Source organism: Perognathus longimembris, chromosome 2 (genome assembly GCF_023159225.1).
Source record: "Perognathus longimembris pacificus isolate PPM17 chromosome 2, ASM2315922v1, whole genome shotgun sequence".
Classification (NCBI taxonomy): domain Eukaryota; kingdom Metazoa; phylum Chordata; class Mammalia; order Rodentia; family Heteromyidae; genus Perognathus; species Perognathus longimembris.
In genome coordinates, this window is record NC_063162.1 from 12500326 (window position 1) to 12517295 (window position 16970).

General features: G+C 42.5%; 1 protein-coding gene across 5 annotated transcripts in view; it reads left to right on the forward strand.

The window, feature by feature from the left end:
• The window catches only part of Ablim1 (actin binding LIM protein 1), a 243101-nt gene that overhangs the window by 66344 nt on the left and 159787 nt on the right, over nt 1-16970 (forward strand). Inside the window, exon 1 of one of the 5 annotated variants that reach the window (XM_048338196.1) lies at nt 8980-9729. The exons of 2 other annotated variants lie outside the window; for them this stretch is intronic. In XM_048338196.1, the coding sequence (XP_048194153.1) occupies nt 9486-9729 (244 nt within the window). In that variant the 5' untranslated portion in view covers nt 8980-9485. Of the gene's footprint in view, nt 1-8979; nt 9730-16970 lie in introns of those variants that run through there. 2 more of the 5 variants (XM_048338198.1, XM_048338197.1) reach the window with 2 other exon arrangements.

Here is a 16970-nt window from a genome sequence, read left to right on the forward strand (position 1 = left end):
CCTCCTGTCTACAGTTGTCTCTTCTCGTTTTCTTTAGAGTTTGGGGAAGCACAGAAACACATGGTTAAAGCACTGCACATAAGTAGAGTTTAGAATTGCTGTAGCTTTTTACACTCAACTATTATCTTCTACTGTATTTCACAGGTTATTTCATATATGCAAATGAAAGTTCACTTGGTATGAGAGACTATAATTTTCATATCTTGCATAAAAATCTCAGTAATGAGCACATGGCATGTACTCATTAAATTTTTACTGATTATTTATTTTGATGTTTGAATGACCAATGACATTTATGTACTTTACCTGTAAGAGAATAGTTCCATGAAAACCATGTCATTAAACAAATGGGTTGCCAGCTTTAAAAATGTTGCCTTTAAGATTCCAAGAAAATATCAATATCAGTGGTAAATATTTTCAAGCATGGCAATCTGATATCAATTAGCTATTGCAGAGGCTGGAGGCATGGCTCAGTTGGTAGAGTGTGGGCCAGTGACTAAAGTGGCAGTGCCAAGTAGGAGTCCTGCTGACTTAGAAACTCTTTCACCATTTGGAAGCTTGTGGCAATAAGAAAATTTGAAGTGGAAAAATCATAGCGAAGGGGGTGTTTGACATAACTTAAAGAAACTAAATCAGGTTAGGAATTTGGGGAACGAAGTAGCAATCCCAAGTCAAGTTATGGAAGAAAAGGCTTCCTGGAGGAGTAGAGCTCTAGAGATTTGGCCATTTAGGCAAGGGTATGATGAGGACAGGGAGGGTGACTTCTCTGTGAACCTTGGGCGATGCTTCCTCGAGGCGTGTATTTCAGCCATGGTTGGTCTGGCACCTTTTTATATCCTTCGTGGATTCTGTGGTCCCTTAGGCCTTAGCTTTTCCTTAAGCTCTAACATGACAAGCTCCTAAACCATTTACAACTCTTATTTGTAAAAACTCTTTTTACATTTTTAGGCATTACCATTTGCTCCATTTTCTATTTTCAGGCTGCCTCTTTCTTTCCTGCTACTCCATATGCCAGTGTGATTTTTAAAATTAATTGTGCCAAACCATTCCATCCTGAAAAATAAATAAGTGAAAGAATCCCAGAACACACACACACACACACACACACACACACACACACACACGCACACAGAGAGAGAGAGAGAGAGAGAGAGTGAGAGAGAGAGAGAGAGCCAAATAATCCATCTGTCCTATTGAAGATATCCACCACCCACTTCATCCTGGTGTGGGTTATTTTTGTTTGCTTTGTTTTGAGAATGTCTATGTTGAAATTCTTTAAAGATAGTACTTGGGTTCCATCAGAAAAGGAAAAGCAAAGCACTTTGTTCTTCTGTTTTATACCTATTGCAGGGCTATGAACAAAGAATTATTCAATAACTGCTGATTGAACTACTTTTACAAGATGTCTCTGCCACATTTGGATTTTTATGTGTGCATTTTTACTGATGGGTACACATTTTATAGTTATGAAGTGGATTGTACAAGGGATAATATTCTCTAGAATTCAATATTTCTGGATCTGTTTTCATCAAATGTATATACTGTCAGCAAGTTTAATGACTACATTTTTATATTCTCTGCAGTTGCCAAGAACAAATTGAAGCCTTCCATGTGTGTTTTTGTTTAAACTTCTTCTCTCACTTTCTAGATAGGGTTAGGCAACAGTGTTATCTTGTCATTAGAAATCTTAATCAATAACTTTGGAAATGCTACTTTACTAATTACTTGACAATACAGGACATGGCTAATTTTGCCATTGTTCCCAGTAGTTTCATTCAGGCTTCGTGGTTATGAATATTTTTAGCACAGGTTTAATACTAATACATAGGTCAAGACCATGGCAGCCCTGTGAATATGCTTTATTTTGTTGTGTTTTGTTGAAAGGTGGAGATGTATACAATGTTTTGTTTTGCTTTGGTTTTATTAATTAGTCACAAATGTTTGAAAGTCAGACAATTTCACATAAAAATTCGAGCATCTGATAATACCTTGCTTTTATTAAAAAGCAGCAGTATGGCTGGGAATATGGCCTAGTGGCAAGAATGCTTGCCTCGTATAAATGAAGCCCTGGGTTCGATTCCCTAGCACCACATATATAGAAAACAGCCAGAAGTGGTGCTGTGGCTCAAGTGGCAGAGTGCTAGCCCTGAGCAAAAAGAAGCCAGGGACAGTGCTCAGGCCCTGAGTTGAAGGCCCAGGACTGGCAAAAATAATAATAATAATAATAAAATAAATAAATAAAAAGCAGTAGTGGTTGCTTAGCCCTGGGTAGTGGCTCCACCCTTTATAAAATTAAGGTAGCTCTTTCCCTCCCAATTATCTCTGGACTTATCTACTGGTCCAATTCAATTTCTATTGTCAGTCCTTTAAGTATTTTAATTTGCAGCTTCAAAATGCCCATTTACAGATTGCCTCTGATGTTCCAGAGTTTAGTAGCGACCTAGGGTGTTGCTGTCATAATATTCATTTTACAGATGGGGCACCAGGTTCAAGAAGTAAAGACCTCATCTGAGCTTGCAAAGCAGCAAAGCCAGGATCTGTATTAGATTTTCTTACCCCAGGCTCTGTGAATTTACTAATTATATTGTTCTTTTATTTACTTTTGATTATTCAGTAAGATAGAGTACATCCCTCTAATTCATTGAGTTCTTGTTAGTGTTTTCAATACTGAGGATAGAACCTACGGCATCCAGCATGCATTTTATTATTGAGCGATATCCCAAGCCATGTTCTTGTTAGTTTCTGTGCCATGTATGTTGATAGTGGCCTCTAAACTCTTGATTTTGCATCCTTAATAGTAAAAGAGGAAAAAATGGATATATGTGTGTATTATAAATAACACTCTTGTACTGTATTTGTCACAAACATTCTAAGACATGCATGTATTTAATTGCGAAATAACAATTTTGTGTGTGTGTGTGTGTGTGTGTGTGTGTTTACAACCTAGAATTTTCTTTCTGAGCTGCAGTAGATTATCTTGTACTTATTATGCATTCTATTTTGGCAAACAATAGATTAAATGATGCCCGAACAATGATTCTGCCTGAAAGCATTTTCATATCAGAGACTGCCAATTTTGCATCCAATAAATTGTCCCTTCCAGATAAAGGATGCAGTAGAAAGGTCACTATATCAGCTCAGACTATGGAAAGTTCTCTATTGTTAGAAAAAGTATTGTCCACATTTAAAACCACATTTAAAACACTGTGTTCTAAAACCATCTACAGCTGTGGACTTCAAAACAGCCCCAAACATCTTTTATTCATACTAAGGCTTTGGATTTGCCTTCAGGAATTGTAGTTCTTTTCAAATCACTATTTCTAGACTGAGTGGGGGAGTAAGTTTACAGGGAGGCAGTAGCTTCCTGGGTCTCAGCTGAAGATGTAGGGGTTTCATACAAAGTAGTGGTGGCATCTTTCATCTCCCAGAGTTGCTGCATGATTAACAAATCTTGTGGTTTGAAAGTACTTGAGCAAAAACAAGCATGGAGAGAGGCGGTGAATAATGAATCAGTGTGAAATGTACTATGGACCTGTGCCAACAGTTTTCCCGGAATTCTGGTACTCAAGAAAGAATGGCAGTGAGTGAGCTTTGGGGAGGCAAGCTTTTGTGCTTGCCGTATTCTGTCTCTGAACAGACTGCTTCTATGTGGATGGGTAGATTCTTCCATTTGAGAGGTTACCCATGCCCTGGCCTCCCTCCTGTTCATCTTGTTGGATCTGAATGAAGCTTTGGTTTGGGGGAGCTTTTCTATTTGAAACAATCTTTTCTGTCTTCTCCCAACCCCTACCCCCCCCTTTTTTTTTTTTTAGTAAATTTGTCTTCAAAGACCAGTTGGGACATCATGTTCTCCCCCATTTCACCTGCACCCGGGTAACTTAATTTTTCTTTCTCTCACACTTCCATGAAATCCAAGTGCAATGCTTGGAATATAAGAGAAGGCTCACATTCCCTACCAACTCCTTAAGGGGAAAACCCTTTTTTGGTGTGAATGTAATTCTCATAGTTGGGAATGCAACTGAAATATGGAAAGTTGTTCCTGTAGAATGTGAAACCCAAGCCACTTCTGTGTTCAGAGACATTTTCTTTCATTAAGATGGAAAATTTATAGGGACAATGAACTGTAGCCCCAAATTAAAAACTAACTCCCAACTTATTACTATAGATGTACCCTGAAGTGGTGGTTACTAAATTACACTGTAGTTCAGCATTCTTATCCCTGTTGTCCTGCCAATCTCTTTGAGGGCTCCTGGTTTATTCATCAGTAAGACTGCTAACAATTGGCCTGCCATAGTGTAAGTGTTCAATATATATGTAATATATGTGTATACAGAAATAGCAAGAGACATATATGTGGTATCTGAAGAGTTACCTTGCAGACAGAGGGCAGGGTAAAATGATTGCCTACAGTTTGAGCCAGGTCTTCCTGTTCTAGTCCTTATCTACCTTAAATGTTCTTATGATCATTAACTACGGGGACTTTGGTGAAGTCAGAGTTTAAATCCAAAGGTGAGTGATGGAAAAAGTCAAGCGAGGCAAGAGGTTCTGATTCTAATATAGTCAGGAAACAGATTACCTGGGGTATTGGATATTTCCTAGTAGTAAATTGACAGTGAACTTGAGGTTTGCCAGAACGAGTCAGAGCATTTCAGTGTTGAGAGAAATGAATTATAAATACTTTGAACTGTGTAGCTGGAAATGCTTCCCTCTGCATTTTTCCTTCTGGGAGGGCCGTGGTGGGGAAGCCGGAGCAGGCTAGGCACTGTGCACCTGCTCCAGGGTCAGCACCTTCGTCAGCGGATGTACAGGGAATGCTGACACTAGAGTTGCTACTTCTACACTCAGCTATTTATCCTACCAGCAAGGACGACCTGTGTGCTAATTATCAGCCCTGGGATGGCTTTGTAGAACCCCAGCTGCTGGGGACCTCTCAGGCACACACCTGCCACTGAGTGCCTTCCAATTCAGTTGCATGTACACACACACTGACGAGGAGGTTGCCACTGTAGATATTGCATTGTGGTGTACAGATATAGTGGCGTGTTCCTTGTAATGGCCAAGATAGGTTCTATATTTGATTTAAAAACAAAACACGTTGATCCAAATAGTGGCTGCTCACATCTCACAGTGACTTCTGATGGGATTCTGTTTACACAGGCGTGCAGTGTCCTGACTGAAAGAACTCGGGTGATAGACATGACTCTCATCCTCCAACAGCTTAGCAGCTGGCAGAGGAGGTAAGATGAGAAGTGAACCTATGGCAAAGTGGAATATGAAAAATACTATGACATAGCTGCTGCTTGGGGTCCAGGTAGGAAGCAGCAGAGTCTAACCAGAGTGATTCAGGAAGTCTTATTGGAAGAGATGTTTTTGTTGTTTCTGGTGGTGGTGTTGCTGTTCCTGGGGCTTGAACTCAAGGCCTGGACACTATCCACTATCCCTGAGTTGTTTGATTTATATCTCCAAGCTCGTGCTCTATTACTTGAGCCACAGCTCTACTTCTGGCTTTTTTGGTAGTTTATTGGAGTTAAGAGTCTCATGGACTTTCCTGCCTGGATTTGTTTTGAACTTCAATCCTGAAATCTTAACCTCCTTAGTAGTTAGGATTTCAAGCATGAGCTGGCATTCAGAGGAAGAGGTGTATTTGTAAGGAAGAGGTGTATTTGTAAGGTGTAGTTGTAAGAGGTGTATTTGGTAGACTTTTAGAGGGTTCTGATGCGAAGAAGACTGGGGGATTTCAGGCAAAGTGAGAGCAGCACAGTAAGATGAGAGCTGGAGGGTAGAAAATGTGCTGAGAGCCTGGAGAAGTTTGTGAACAGCTGGAGACCCCAGTTTGGTGGATTGTGATGTATGTACAGTGCTCTGATTATAAAACAGTTTCATGGGAGTATTGTGTAGCATCTGGGGTGTGAACTCTAGGGATGCCTGTGGCCCCTCTCTGAGCTGATCTTTGTGACTGCTTCCTTGAAGGCATTCCTAGCCTGCCTCGCATTGCTATTTGGGAATCTTGACTACAGAGAATATTGTCAGGGAGTAATCTGAGACACTTGATGTCTGTTAAACTAATTATGCTTCAGTCCTCAGAGTGCTTCGATGTTCTTAAATTGAATGCTCAGCAGATTTTATGTAGTATCTGAATTATTAATGGAGGCAATAGGGAAGAGGGGGCTTGGCTACTTGTTCCATTTTGAGCAGGTCTTGGGTCAGTGGCATTACAGGAAGAAAGGCAGTTGCTTGCACTGATGGACAAAGAAGGACTTCCAGAGGAACCCTGCCCAGACAGGAGCCTGTGCCAGTATGCCCAGAAAATCACAGCCTGCTTTGGAGGGATGGGTAAGACCCCTTATACTGTGGTCTGTGCAAAGGGATGTCTGGGATGATGAAGAAGGACTCATTTTAGGACTTGCTGGTGTCTGGGAACAGATGCAGCTGCGGGTGGGAAGACCCTCCGATAGGCTGAGTCACCCTTGTTGGGAAGTGCAATGACACCCCTTCCTCAGGCCTTCCAGCTTGCAAAATATACCCTTTTTCTGCTCTGTCTGTTCAGCTTGGCAGCAACAGTCTTCCTGACGATGCAGACATCTGCAGGTGTTTTGGGGAGGTATTTTACTGGTCTGCCTTGCTTGTTCATTTTGATTTTTTTTAAAATAGCTGAAAAGTAACAAACTCAATTATTAATAATTCCCAGACACATGTAACAGTTTTCCTTAGAAAATTAAGTTCTCTAAAGATTCTCATTTTAATGTGGGGATTGGCTCTCAAAAAGTTTTTTTTTCTTACAAAGAAGTAGGTAGACCTTAGCAGATGATTTAAGAGAAGGGGCACTGTCTGAAGAAGAAAAAAAATGACCCACATTATTACATAGAATATTAAAGAAAAAGCAATGGTACATTTGTGGGGCACTGCCACATAGATTGGCTCGTGACTAATGGAAAAGCAATATTTAGGCATTGGCCCCTGGGCATTGCACCTGGTTCTGAATTAGAGTTTGTCTCATATTTATTGAGCTCTCTCAGTATGCATGTTCAGGGCCTCTGAGTGCAGCCTGGTGCTTGTGGGTGAATTTCTCTGCTGTTGTTTTGTTGTTGTTGTTTGCCCCCCTCCCCCCATAATTTGCCATGGAAAAATAGCTTGTTTGGGTGCTTTGAAACTGCTTTGAGTTGAATCAGGAACTTCCTATCTGATGCAGCCAAACTTCCATGGAGGGTTAAACATTTGTGGTTGCCATGAACTTTGTGCTGTAGAGCATTGTGACATACGCATTCCACCACTGCTTTCCATTGTCACTGCTGAGATTGTTATTTGACAGGGCTGGTGGCAGGAGGCTGATGTTTTTGCAGCAAGGAAAGAAGTGAATCTGCTGATGGTTAGATGGGGGTCTTCTCTGTGTCGTGCTTTCCTGGAGAAGAAGTTGCTGCTGTCAGGCAGATAAACCTGAAAGTGGGTTTTTAAGATGGAGGCCTCTGCTGAGTATTTCCTTAGAATCATGGAGGAGGTTAATGTAAAAACACTGCACACCTAGGAAGTGGATCTTAGTTTGCAGGTGCTCTGGTCACTGCTGTCCCAAGTCCCAAGCATCCAGCATCTGAACCTTTGCACTGGTGAGAAATGGCTCCACCTCCCCACATTTGTGTGTATTTAGGTCCCCTTTAAAGACTGGTAGGCATCTGTGGTTGTCATCATCCCTCATTGTAATTCATATAGGTTTATTTCCCATCTGGATCTAAGGTTCTTGAAATGTACCAGCTTCTTCCAGGTAGTCTGTTATTGTAGAATTTAAATGGGTTCTATCATCTCTCAGGTGTTTTCTTTTCAATGCTGGATATGGAACCCAGGACCTCACACATGCCAGTCAAGGGCTATGCCCCCTCACAAATTGTTTATTGAATTAAACATGTGGGTCTTTAAACTGGAGATATATATATGGATTATCCGAATCTGTGTTGCTTGTAAACAGCTAAGCATGGAGGTGAGGTTAATACTATGGAATTAGTTGCAGTGGGCAATGTTTGCTGTTAGGGGACCAAGAATGCAGACTGACTTTGTCGTAGAATAGTTGTACTTCGTCTTGGTCAGGAAGCTGCCAGATTTGATTTTTTTAATGTGTCTGTCTGAGGTGTATGTTTTTAGGTTGTTGTTGTGTACTGAAGTGGGAAGATCAGGTCTGGCCATAGGCAATGAGTTCAAGTCCCAGTACTGACATACACTCTCACTCAAAATTTTATAGATGATTTTTTGGCACAGGGCTATTTCTGTTTATATGGTGCTGAGGAACAGAACCCAGGACTTCATGCATGCTAGGCAAGCACTCTATCACTAAGCCACATTCCCAGTTCTGGGCATGGATTTCCCTGAAAAACTCATTTTAGAAGCCAAATAGGCTAGTGAGGGGAGAAGGAGTCTGGGTTTGTCTTCTTTGACTTGTGACTATTGTGTGGTTACAAACTGTCACATGTCATACTGGACTGGACTGTGTGTATGTTACAGGCAAGTGCTTACCACCAGGGATGTCCTGTGCATAGCAGCACCCTAGTCATGTGAGGTACTCTCATTTAATGTTGTGATAACTGGAAGCCACATAGCAATTCAATCTCCACCTATGCTGCTGCAATACCATAAAAAACATGAAACAACTTTAAGGTTATTACTATCCTTGAATTAGTAGAATGAAGTGGAAGGATTTTTATGGCACTAGGAAGGATGATTTCCACAGTATAGAAAGGGAATGGTTGTTTTTTTATGTCTTTGGGCTGGAATGGCTGGAATGGCCACTCATTGAAGCTGAGGTGCTTCCACGGAGGTTCCCCCCTTCTGTGAGATCTAGAATACTGGAGAACTTGGAATTACTGCTGTATTTTGTTTTGTTTTTTCGAATACGTTTTTAGGTCATGTTTAATGTACATCAAGGAATATTTGCAGAATGCTTTTAGAGGTTGTTCTAAATAGTTCAACAAAATAAACACCAAGAAATGGATCCTTGAAAGAGGGGAGGTGGGTCAAGTAGAGGAAGGTAGACAAGTGGAGGGGGGAGAATGCCATAAAAAAATTCAGTGCATACCCTACAAAATTAAGGAAAACGAGGGAAGGAGTAGGTTGGGAGGGATGCTTGAGAATGTTGAAAGGGGCACTGATCAAGACACATCGAATTCATAAACTGCATTTTTGAATGGCAGCTCCTTTGGACAACTGTGTAATGATAATAAATAAATGTATAATTAATCTCATTTTTGAATAAGCATTCATGTCTTAGACATGAATCATTCGTCATGAGTTCATGGTAGTGGCTGTTTTTATACCTCATCACCTGACTGAGAATATGCAGCTCTAAGCTCTTCAGGGGTAATCTCTTGAATACGTCTTTCCTAATCTTCTTTACTGGGCCCTGCAGAAAGCCATGACAGGGAGCCAGGGAAGCCGAGGGAAGAAGGAGCCCAGCTTCATGCACTCTGGGGTCCATTCTGCATTTCATTTTCACCCATGCCAAGATGCCTTCCTTCCTTGGTTTAAAGTGTCTGGGGAGACTGTGCAGCTCTGAGAAAGGCAAAGTCACTTCATCTGACAGGACTGGCGCCAGGGGCTCATGCAGAAGGAGACTGGTTGTTGAAGATCTAAGTGCTCCTGGCACCCCATACTCTGCTCATAGGCGGGCCACCATCACCCATTTGTTTTATCTATATCCTGAGGATTGGGGCCTGGCTGAACATGCATTCAGCAGCTGTGGTCCTTCAGGTAAGTAACCGAGCCCTCAGCAGACACGGTTTTGTGTTTTGTGATTGACATAATAAAGGATGAACTAGACCATTCTTCAAAGGAAACTGTAACCTTAATATATAATTAATAGGATGAGGATGGGAGAAATGGAGAATGTAATGTAAGGACAGCTATGGAGCTCAGTTCCAAGGCTATTTTCATCTATGATTTTATGATCTCAACAAACGTGTCTTATCTTTTTTGTATTTTCTTTTTTTTTTTTTTAACAAACTCGGAATGAGTAGTTATCAGTAATTGGAGGTAGGGTGGAAAAGAAAGATCTTTATCAGTAAATGTTGTTCTTTCATATGTCAACGAAGGAATGGAAAAACAAATGTTTCAGGCTGATTGACACTACTAAGGGATGACCTAAAGGAATCTGAGATCCAAATCAGGCTGCTACCTGGAGAGGGCGTGTCTTCTGAAATGCTTTAAATGACTGAGGAAACAGTGAGGTTTCTTTTCAGTGAAGCTCATTAAAATGTGGTTACTCACCCTTTTGCTAGCGCCAGGGTGGAGAGGGCCCAGGGAGTTGCTTGGACAAAATTCCTGACTTTGAAGTTGTAATAGTACCTTAATTAATGCTACCTGTTCAAATCCGTACTCAAATTAGAACAGGAGGCACCAGGCTATTAGACATGGTCCCTGCAGATGTATGAAACTGAGTCAAATGAGCCAGAAGGCAAAATGCATATCTCTTAATTTATGGGCAGTGAGAGAGGAGGGCAGGACTTGGGTTCGTGTGGCTGAGGGAAACCAGTTAATCTCTGCTAAGGCATTTGTTTGTGGCAATTACATTTGTAACAGATTTATTGAGCTATAATTCATAGGCTTTATAATTAACCCCTTTAAAGTCTGCAATCTGCTAAGTTTTTAGTATGCTTATAACATGTGCAATTATTACCCCAATGAATTTACAAGTGATTCCATCTCCTCATAAAGAAACACTGGGCCCTTTAGCTATTACCTCCCCTCTCCAACGTTTCCATCTTTAGTCTTAAGAAATCACGGTAGGGACTCCTGGTCTCTCTAGTTTCCTCTCTTCTAGACATTTCATGTAAATGTATTTGTAATGTGTGAAACCATCACATGTTGCATTTTGTGTTTAGCTTCTTTCAGTGAATGTAATGTTTTCAAGTTTTATCTAAGTTGTGCATGTCACTATTCTGTTCCTTGTTGTGGCTGACTAATACTACATTGCATAGATAATCCACATTTTGCTACCCCTTTATCATGGATGGACATGCAGATTGGTTCCACCTTTTGGCTGTTGTAAATATACCTGCTGTAAACATACCTGCACAAGGTTTTATGTAGACATATGTTTTCAGTTAATTAGGGGATTGGACCTAGGAGTAGAATTTCTGGGCCATAGAGTAACTCCATGTTTAACCTTCTGAAGCAATTCTGGACCATTGCAAAGTAGCTGCTCCCATTCTGCACTCTCACCGGTAGTCTATAAGGGTCCCAACTCCTCCAAATCGCCATCACTTGGTATTGACTGACTCCTTAATTGTAGCCATCCAGTGAGAGTGACAAGCTGGACAGGGTCCTGCTTCTGACTCATGCTCACTGGCAGTTCCTGGCTTTCCCTCTCCAGCAGTGTCTATCGCCTCTGGTTTATCCCTTTCAAGGAAGCAAAGGGTAGAAGTGGAGAAAGAATGGAATCTTCCCCAGCCTACTTACAACTTACTCCAGAAATGGTTTTCCAGGCTTAGGGAAGCACCCGTCAAATAATGGCTCCATATCTGTAAATACCTTAAATCCATTTATTGGGCAAAAAGCCCCCCCCCCCCCACACACACACAATATGGGGATTAAAACAAAACCCAGGGATTTCTGCTGGTGAGTGACTTTGGTGCTTCTAGTGAATCAGATCCTTTTAGAGTGTGCTGTGGATGCTTTTGGAAAGAGCTCATAAGGTCTGTCAGACAGAAGGCAAGAAGGGGGAAACCAAGTAGACTGTAACTGAACAAGAACATGCTGGACGATGGCTTATCAGCAGATTTCATCACTGGAGAAGAAGAAACTGCACAGGGCCAAAGAGCCCTGGATAAAGGAAGGGGGCTGAGCCTCACAGGATGGCTGTATCTTAGTGGAGGCAGACAAGGAAATCTTGGAGATTAGCTGAGTGTTGTGACTTTGAGTTTGGTATTCTAGAATTTGAGTCCTAGCTCTTCTACTCATGAAAGGCATTACTTTGGGAAGTTAGTGCCTCCAGGTCACAGTTTCCCTGTTAGAAAAGTTTGCAGAAGAATATACCTCTCGTAGGATTGCTATGAACAAGTGTGCCCATATATAAATCCTTGGATAAATATTTTTATGGGGTTCCCACTGTGTAAACAATTGAGTCACCCTAAGCCAACTTGGCAACAACCCAGTCTCATCCAATTGTGAGAAAGAGATACCACACTGGCTTGAGGATGTGAGTGCCTGTGGGACTTCACTTCTAGAATAGAGCTGCATCCAGGCCTCCCTGAGAATCTCCATCAGCATGACTCCTCCTTGCCCCACACTCCTCAGGATATGTGGCTAACCCCTGCAGAACACAGGAAAGCAAGAGGAGAAAGTTCTCAGAAAGCGGCTGAGATGCTCCACCAGACGACACTGCTAACCATAGCTCTTCCAGCAATCAGAAGGGGACATTTTAAATGAAGGCACAGGGTGAGAGCAGGGGTCCTGGTTGTTCAGGTCTAAAGGCAGTATTTTTGCTGAGGATTGAGACGATGCACGACAAAAGGCACACACAGGCATTCTCTGCATTTTCACTACAATAGTAGTTTATTTTAACAATTATTTTGATTGCTAGCTCCCACTGGTATGGAGCAATAGATGCTATTGGAGCCCAGCACTGAGTGCAGCACAGGAAGCGGGATTCCCCTGAAAGCACTGTGTGCTCAGAGCATCCTGTTTGGGGCAGGTGCAGGGAGGAAGCACGACCTCCCGCAGTCATGCGTGTTCCTGTGCTAGCACAGCTCAGGAGCAGCTTCTGGCAGGGAACTGGGAAACATTTGGCAAAGACCTCCTGCAGCTGCTAGAAGGACTTCAAGATGCCGTGACTTCCTGTTGTTTTCTCCTGTTCAACTCCTGCTTAGCCGTGCGGGGCTCCATGCTTCTCAGAGACCCCCATGTGTGTCTTTTGTGGTGTTCAAAACAACCCCTGGAAGTTGGTAGGGAAGGGACTGTTTTCCACGTTGAAGGACAGGAAAGGAATTAGTAAGAAGCTGGGGACCTGTGGACAAAACACATAGTTCAGTAACACACTGTTTCTTCGGCCAGGGGATCTAACTCTGTCTCTCTCTTGCTTGTGGGTGCTGCACCTCTTCGGGGCTGACTTTATGGCAAACTTTATGTTTTGTAATATGTATGTATGTTTTGTAATTTTTCTTGGTTAGTATTTGCAATAACCCAACAAAGCAGATCCTACTTGTAACCTCATTTTAGAGATGAGGAAACCAAGACACATGTAGTTATGAGGACTGGCCTAAAGTCCTGTTGACAGTCAGGAGAAGATCCAGACTTGGAATCAGGTCTGCCTGTCACCTAAGTTCATGGGCTTGTTTCTTTTTATAAAAATATTTTAAGTAGTTGTACAAAGAAGTTGCCAGCCCACAAACTGGTTTATGAATACACCACCGAATCAATATCACCCCTTTCAACATTCTCGCCCACCCCTCCCAGTCTACTCTGTCCTTATTCTTCTCTTTGTAGGATATATATTGAACTTTTTTTTATTGCATTTTCCCCCTTCTCTTCATACATTTACCCACCACCCATTTACCTCACCCCACCGTCTTTAAGTACCCATTTCCTGGCAAATGCTGACTTTTGATTTACTAAGGAATTATACTGTTTGAGTTCTCCCCTGAAGGCACCATATTTTAGGTAATACATTTGTGTACACCCGAATACCATCCAGTATATTTACTAGGTATCTATAAGCTCATTATAGCTCCCACATATGAGAGATAACATGTAACCCTCTGTTTCTCTGAGCCTGACTTCTTGTAACAATTTTTTCTAGGTTTTTCCATTTCTTTTCAAAGTGATGCAGTATCATTCTTTCTGAATAAAAATTCCATTATGTATGTGTACATATCTATATCTATATCTATCTGTCTATCTCTCACGTTTCCTTGATCCATTCACCTATTGAGGGGTATCTGGGAAGACTCCAAGTTCATGGTTATGATGTTGTTCTGTCTCAGCCCACGTCACACAAACACAGTTCACACTTGAGGTCTACTAGGTGCTGTCTCATCTAAAAGTTTGTGAATAACATGCTGAGTCATTTAGCAACTCATATTTGAAGACTCTTAAAATAAATTGCTCTTGCCAGGAAAATTAGCAAAGGTCTGTTTTCCTTAGTTCAGAAATACAAACTTATCTGTAGAGGTTTATTTTTTTTCCCTTCACTTTACTATAGGTAATTGGAGTATGCTTTTGCATCTGTAGTTCTTTTGGGCCTTCTGGGCTTTGGGGATCCAGTTCAGAAGAAAGAACATATTTGGGGTAGTTACCTTCACGACAAAGAGCAGCTTGGCATTGCTATCAAAAGCTCTGTGGTTGTCTTGAGAGGCTTCTGTGGTTGTGTTGTCAGCTGAGTACAAATCCCCAAACCTCATGTTCTGGACTGGAGACTAGATTTGGCAGTCACTTCTCTAGTAAAGCAACTTGCATCTGTTTAGATAGAAAGCTTTTTCTCTGCCTCAAGCACCTGCGGGGGTCCCCTAGCCATGTTTAGCATACCCCATTAGGACTTTCCTCACCATTGCCAGTGGTTTCCCAAGACCCCACTAAGATGTCACAGAACTGAATCTTATGTACATGTTGTTTCTTAAAGCTGTATTAACCTGTGTTTTCAACCTAACCATGGCATTATTCTTCTTTACTTTTTTATCTTCACATTCCCTTCTTACCTCATTCACTGTCACTAATCCACAACTCCAGACATGAGCGCAAAAGGTCTTTGTGGAAGCTAAGCACCAGAGGCTCACGCCTGTAATGACAGCTACTCAGGAGGCTGACATCTGAGGATCACAGTTCAAAGCTGAAGCCAGCCTAGGCAAGAAAGTCTATGAGACTCTTATCTTCAATTAACCATTAAAAAAAGAGGAGGAGGAGGAGGCGGAGGAGGAGGAGGAGGAAGGGGAGGAGGAGGAGGAGGGGGGGAGAGGAGGAGGAGGGGGAGAAGAGGAGGAGGGGGAGGAGGAGGAGGAGGAGGAGGAGGAGGAGGAAGAAGAAGAAGAAGAAGAAGAAGAAGAAGAAGAAGAAGAAGAAGAGGAGGAGGAGGAGGAGGAGGAGGAGGAGGAGGAGGAGGAGGAGGAGGAGGAGGAGGAGGAGGAGGAGGAGGGGAGGAGGAGGAGGAGGGGGGGAGGAGGAGGAGGAGGAGGAGGAGGAGAAGGAGGAGGAGGAGGAGGAGGAGGAGGAGGAGGAGAAGGAACAGCAGCAGCTGTGGCTCTAGCCTTGAGTGAAAAAGCTCAAGGGAAGCACCCAGGCTCTCTCTCTCTCTCTCTCTCTCTCTCTCTCTCTCTCTCTCTCTCTCTCTCTCTCATCACACACACACACACACACACATACACACACACACACAGAGAGAAACAACAGAGACATAGATATGCAGACAAACACACATACACAGAGTCCTTATGGAAGGTCTTGGGTGTTGTGGGATACAGGCCAATAAGGGCTTTACTGTTCACAGTTGTAAGAGTAGCTTCTAGAATCTCTTCTCTGATTTTTTTTTTTAATCACATCTTCTTGGTATTGCTTAGAGTGCCTGTAGGAGGGATTGTTTTAATGCCTTGCTAATTTGATACTCAAGAGTGAAGACCCTTCCTTATGCCCCAGAGAAGTATTTTATCTGAGTGAAAGGTTGACAAGGAAGAATGTTTGGTCCTTCCTCACATTTGGCTGGTAGCTTTTCCCGCAGCAGTTCAGAGACACAAAGCAGTAAGAGGCACCTGTGCAGAAGGCGAGGTTGCCGAGGTTATGCACTTCCACTCCTCGTACGGGATCTTCAGTTTGTTGAGGAGCTGTGGTTCTCTCAAAAAGCTGTGCTGTTTTGACTTTCTCTGTGGAGAACGGACGTGATCTGAAGTCACTGTTTTTTTCCTGACCTGACAGGGCACAGATGGAGAGGGATTTGAGGTTGCCGCTTTCGGGTAAAGCAGTAGATCGTTTGTTTTTCCTTTGATTTGTAGTAATCAATAGCCCCTGTTAACTTCTTAAGGCTCTTATTCCATTAATTTAATCATATTTCTCAGAATCATATATCTCAAGCCCTTGAAGATCAATCCTGGTCTTTCTATCCTGCCCTGCCTTTAACCCCACACTTTGGAAGCAAACTTCTTGGTCATAGGTGTCTGGAAGGCCTTTCACACTAAGCTTCCTCCAAACTTGCCATTCTGCCTGGTATCACCTTTCCTGTTTCTCAGAACCTGGGCAGGACTCAGCTCTGGCTTTCCCCCCTGAAGGAGCTTATGCTTATCACTCTGCGCTCATGGTGCTTTCCTGGCATCTTGTACTGCTCTCTGTTGCAGTGGCCTGGTTAGAAGCCTCTCTCTCTTTTCATGCATTGCGAGTTCCTCCCTGAAGGTATGGATGGAGTCATGTGTGTGCATGTGTATGCCTGTGTTTGTGTGTATGTGTGTGTGAGTCTTGGAGCTTGAACTTGGGGCCTGAGCGTTGCCCCTGAGTCTCTTTGTGCTCAAGGCTAGCACTCTCCCACTTGAGCCTCAGAGCCACTTCTGGCTCTTTCTGAGTAGTTTATTGGAAATACAAGTCTCATTGGACTTTCCTGCCTGGGTTGGCTTCAAACTGTGATCCTAAGATCTTGTCTCTTGAGTTGCTAGGATTACAGGCCTGAGCCACTGGTGCCTAGCCATATTTATTCCACTACAGTACCTGGCAAGGGAAAAGATGTGTGAATGTATGAGTGAATAAGTGTTTGAAGAAATTAAAATACTCTATTATGAGCAGCTGAGGCCTGGAGAAACAGCCTAGTGTGATGGCCTCCAATTCATTGGCCAGGAGTCGTGGTGCACACCTGTAATCCTGTCTGCTCAGGAGGCAGAGGTTGAAAGGATGATGATATAGGCCTAGCTCTGGCAAAACGTTAGCAAGACTCCATTTCAAAGAACAAAACAGGTGTGATGGCGTATGTCTATAATGTAAGAGGCATAGGTAGGAAGATCATGGTTTGAATCCAACTCTGGGCG